The sequence below is a fragment of the Saccostrea cucullata genome, unplaced genomic scaffold (genome assembly GCF_032062105.1).
Source record: "Saccostrea cucullata isolate Sc308-1 unplaced genomic scaffold, CSIRO_AGI_Scuc_v1 ctg1256, whole genome shotgun sequence".
Lineage (NCBI taxonomy): Eukaryota > Metazoa > Mollusca > Bivalvia > Ostreida > Ostreidae > Saccostrea > Saccostrea cuccullata.
In genome coordinates, this window is record NW_026925139.1 from 134,288 (window position 1) to 139,678 (window position 5,391).

The 5,391-nt window shown below is 40.8% G+C and overlaps 1 protein-coding gene across 1 annotated transcript; it reads right to left on the reverse strand.

Moving 5' to 3' along the window:
- Positions 1-3,676: 3,676 nt before the first annotated feature.
- LOC134268164 (uncharacterized) lies at positions 3,677-4,714 on the reverse strand. Its single transcript, XM_062750361.1, has one exon. The coding sequence runs from the start codon at positions 4,712-4,714 to the stop codon at positions 3,677-3,679; it is 1,038 nt and encodes a 345-aa protein (XP_062606345.1).
- Between the last annotated feature and the right edge of the window lie 677 nt (positions 4,715-5,391).

The window sequence follows — 5,391 nt, forward strand, 5'->3', positions numbered from 1 at the left end:
TATCAAAAGATGCCCTTACCTTGGGCCTTTATACCAAAGATAACAAAAAACTTCTATTTAATTATTTATATTTATTTGGCGATATAGGCCACGGCTGCATTAAAACAAATAAGGGAGCCCAGCATCAATTCTTGCCTTGGTGGCGTCCCCACAAATAAAACAAGCATAATGGAGAGCCCTGGGAACAGATGCTCGCCTGCTTGGACAATAAAGGCAAAATTCAATCAATTGTGCACCAAGTCATATATTAAGAATCAAGGTTAGGCACTACTGGTGAGCCAAATATCCGCCACGAGCCTATGCTTTGAGCATTGGCTGCGCCACCAGTAGGGTCAGACGGTGGGGGGGGGGGGAAGGGGGGATTGAAATTTTTAAAATTGATAATTGCATAACTCATGTTTATGTCCTCAAATATTGTAATTTATGACAATAATCAATATTTGGTAAAACAAAATGACCAGAAAATAAGAAACTATGTCAATACAAATACATAGACTCTCAACAGTCTATGAGCAAGAGCAAAAATTGACTTGGTGCATGACAGTACAAATAAATAGACCCTCAATAGTCTATTGACAGTAAATAAAATAGTTACCATGACTAAAATCTTGGTCATGGCGCAGCCATGGCCCAATTTCCCCATCTCTTGGAGACACGTGAACTGAGTTATTAATCAAAAACACTTGCACAGCCTGTTGCAACCTATACAAAAACAAGATATTACCCATCTCCTAAAGGTGAACCTTATCTTTAGAAAACATGCCTGTGTTGATCCTATGTAACTCTGGGTACCTGATGTACTTCCCCCCGGACCTTAACAAGTGAGTAGCCACATGGCTATTTACTCTGACTCTTATTCTCTCCATAGCAGGCTGGTTGATACCCCCCCCCCTCCAATGAAGACGTGGCAGTATTTGTGACCATATAAGTAAAGTTGATTGTAGCAATTTTTCTAATTTTTGTAATATTTCTTTTAATCTGAAACGTAGATCAGCTGACTTACCCCCACTATACCATGGAATGTTATTTCCCCCGCAATGAATAACTAACATGTGAGGAGCATTTTCTACCTTGAGTAAAGTTCTAATTTTGGGTAAGATGTCCTCCACCTTCATACCCCCTTTGCCTTGCCAGAATATGGTAGCATTGTGGCGGTCTAATTCTAAGTTGGTGCCAAATACTGATTTTCTGGCATAATAAAATGCATGTTTAACAATGGAGGACCCAATGATCCATATTCTCTTTACACCTACAAAAATTTGACAACAGAAAAATTAGCGAGTTGTGAACATATTAATTCCTTATGTACTTGTACAGACACTGAAATTTCCATCTGCCCTTACTAGCAATGTCTTTTTCACTGGCCCCATTGGCCCAGGCAGTTGAGGCTGCGCCTATGCGGAAGGAGTGAGTTTTATAAGTTTGCTTGCTTAACCCCAATTTGTCTAAGGCCATATTGAAAACAGATGACACCTGATACCTTGTCACTGGACTACCTGAGATGTGGCAAAAAATGCTGAAGGGATGCTAGGTTTTAGTTGCATAAATAATAAAACTAGGCGCACTGGGCATACTGCCTGTAAAGTGGCTGTTAGTGAAATTGTTGCCCCCCCCCCCCTCCCCTCTTGATCAGTTTTGGAGTGTTTAAGGACAATGAGGACTTTATTGGTCTGTTTGTGATAAGTTACATCCGCGGCTTGAATAGCATGACCAGGATCATGCACTGAATTTTGAACCAGCTCCCCCATTCTGAAATAACCAAAAAAGGCTGTTGAGAATATGGTTGAGAACAGCATCGTTTCATAATGAGATTTGCATATTGTGGGCAGCAACTTAAGGATGCTGGACAAAATTGTTAAAGTGACCGGTTTACATTCATCGACCTGGACATTTTTTCTGCCCAGCCCTACCAGGGTTTTTCTGAGTAAAAATGATTGTGTTGGATCAGAAAGGTTGTGAAGTTTACAAAAATAAGATATCCCAGAAATGTACGACTTAACCGTGTTTGGGGAATACTGCTTATACGATAGGTAGGAGACAAAATCGACTAATTGATTGTAATGGGGAGGCCACTCTTCTGTGTCAAAATAATGCTTGCGAAAATCATTGAATACATTTAATGCAGTGTTATACAACTTCTTTGTACTGTCAGAGATGGAATAGCTTAAGAGCTCATGAGCTCTATGTCGCAGATCACCTGCCGAAATGACCAGGGTATTAATGTTGGGTGATCCTCTGCCTCTGGGAAGCTGGCTCGGAAACGTGACCATTGCTGTCGAGAGATAGAATCTGCTTTGATATTATGCAGGCCTGTGATATGAGTTGCCTTAAACTGGATGTTATGCACTAACCCCTGAAGAACTAACTTTCTGAGCAAACGCATGACCCTTTCTGATTTTGATGTCTTAGAATTAAGAATTGATACCAGAGCCTGGTTGTCAGTGTGAAGAATAACTTTTTTGCCAGTCAATTTTTCCCCCCAGATTTCGAAAGCCATAGCTATTGGTACTAATTCTAAAAATGTAATGTCTTTAATGATCTCTAGCCCTCTCCACTGTGATGGTCATTGCATGAATGCCCATTGCTTACCTAAAATAGCACCACAACCTAACTCAATGTTCCCTGCACTATCAGTAAACAACTCCATGTCAAAATCATTTGACCAATCTACAGTTCTGTAAGAAGTGACTCCGTTGAAACATTCCAAGAACAGTAGCCAAGTTTTAATATCTGCCCTCATTTCTAAATTGACCCTGCGTTTGTGATGTGGCTCTGACAGCCCACAATTAGCGTCATAAAGCCTTCTAACAAAAGCCCTACCAGCTGGGATAGCCCTTATACAAAAATTCAGTAGCCCTGTAAGAGCCTGAAGCTCTTTCAATGTAACCTTCTTTTTGGATAATATATACGTTAACTGGTCCTTAAGCTGTCCCAATTTGTCTGATGGTATGCGAATTGTCATTTCTTGAGTGTTAATTTCCAGCCCCAAAAAAATCAAAATATTTGTAGGCCCCACAGTTTTTTCGTGCGCTAAGGGGATGCCCAGTTCATGACAAATGGAACTAAAAACCGACATAAGCCTAGCACAATCTTGGCTACCATCCCTACCTGCTACCAAGAAATCATCTAAATAATGAACCACATTGTTGCTTTTGGTCTGCTTTTTAAGTACCCATTCTAAAAAGGTAGAAAACTTCTCAAACTTGGAACAGCTTACAGAACATCCAAATGGCAAGCACTTATCTACAAATATCATACCATGAATTTTAAAGCCTAATAATTCATTATCTGCTCTGTGAATGGGCAATAACCTAAATGCATTTTTTATGTCTAATTTAGCAATTTGTGCTCCTGGACCTAATTTTGCAAGCATGTCTAATGCATCGTCAAATGGCGAGTATTTAACTGAGCAATGTTCCTTACTAATAAAATCATTGACGCTAGACCCTGTAGGGTAAGACAAGTGATGAATCAATCTGTAAGAACCCCCTTTTTTTTACCATGCCCACTGGAGACAGCCTAAGGTTCGGTAGAGGGGGCTGATCGAATGGACCTGCAACTCTGCCTAACATGATTTCATTAATGAACCATTTGTAAATCCCTGCAAAAGTTCTAAGGCTACCAAGCCAAGTGGGCAATTTGCTAATAAATCGCCTAATCGCCTAATCTCGGTACGTTAATCGGGCTTGCTGCAATATTGCTGAGGTCTAGCTGATTGGGTATAAGGTGATCTAATAGCTGAACTTGGTGCCGCGGGTCTTCTGGGTAGCTGAGGCCGCCATGTTGCTTGCAGACCAGTTGACCTAAAATTCAAACTAGAGCCTGAGGATGTCTTATGTTTAATGTAGGGATAGTTTTGTGAACATATCATACATTCGTGCTTGTGTTGACATACACGTTTATTACATATGCCCTTGTAATTGAATTCATAACACTTTAGGAGGGGGGCCTGATGTGAGGAAGTCTGGGTGCTAGGGGGACTGTACATATACAAGAGCCATAGCTCCCGATCGACAACAGCAAATGAGAGAGATGGGTTAGCCTCCTTCTTCAGTCTGAACTGGATGTCGTAATCACGCCACCCGAGAGTCTTAACTCTATTTGCCCCTAACCTAATAGTATGAATATATTTGAATAACTGAGCTCTGCTCTCGGGATGGGCTGAGGTATATATCGATGCGTAAATGAGAAAGGCATCTGTCCATACTTGTATGTCATTGATTACCTTTGCTTTAGATTTGGGGGCCAGGGTGAGGCTTCCCTCTTTCATAGAAAAATATCTGGTCTCATCGTTTGGATCGGCCCCATATGAATTTTCAACCAACAAGCCCAAATTGATGTACTCGCCATTAACAATTTTAAGTTTTAATTTATTTGATACTTTATGGCCTAAATCATTGTCGTAGCTTGTCGTTAATGCAAGATAATTGTCATTTATCAAAACGGGTTCTGTACCTTGACTCTGTTCCCGTGTGGCCATGGGGGTTTCCAGTGGCTCTATTGGCATTGGGGGGTTTGTCTCGCTCTGCTTGCTTAGGATGTTTGCTACAGCTTCTGACACCTGCTGCAACTGCTCATTAGATAAGCTAAAGGACGGCTGTCCCACGCTTCCACTTGTTTCAGTTTGACCATCTCCTTGACTGGTCTGGGCGCCATCGTTGCGCTTGGCGCACCTTCTTGGTAATGGCGTCGAATCACGCTTTCTTTTTGGCATTGTCGTTGACTTGGGGTGCTCATTATGAAATACACACACACAAATAAAAATTGATATTAAACTCTGACTAAAAAAATGAACAAAACACAAAAACAAAAACAATCGGATTATGGTAACAATTAGAGGAATTTGTGCCAATGTATCTAAGGCCACGTGTAGCTATGCGAACGGAGGCCAAAATAAATTGAAGAAAAATATGTGAAAAAATTCTACCAATGACCGTGTTCAAATATTTCACAGAGAGCGAACACAATCTACAATGCTTAGCAAGACAATAAAGAAATTTCGGCAAAGGCGGCTTAGCACGTGGGAAAGAGAACCCGAGTGCTGAAAACACGTCTTACCTCGTTGAAATTTTGAAGAAACTTGACGTTTTGCGCTCGACGTCACAGGTTTTATTGCATGGGTTTGGCTAATACCCCGAAAACCCTGAGAACAGGATGGCGCTAATACAAGGCCAGGACCGGAAGGATACCTCCTAATACCGAAATATTAAAAAGCTCGATGACACTTTGATAAACGGATTTAACCTTGAGTGGTTAAATCGCATTGTTTTATGGACTTTGAGAGATTGAATACTGTTCGTTATCTCCATATCCCTCATGAAGCATATACTCCCTGGTTTCTCTTGTATATTGAGAAAAAGGAGATGATCCAATTGAAACAAAAAGTAATTA

What these genes read in the sequence shown, in the direction of transcription:
- LOC134268164 (XM_062750361.1), bottom strand. Translation starts at nt 4,714, where the DNA reads ATGCCAAAAAGAAAGCGTGATTCGACGCCATTACCAAGAAGGTGCGCC.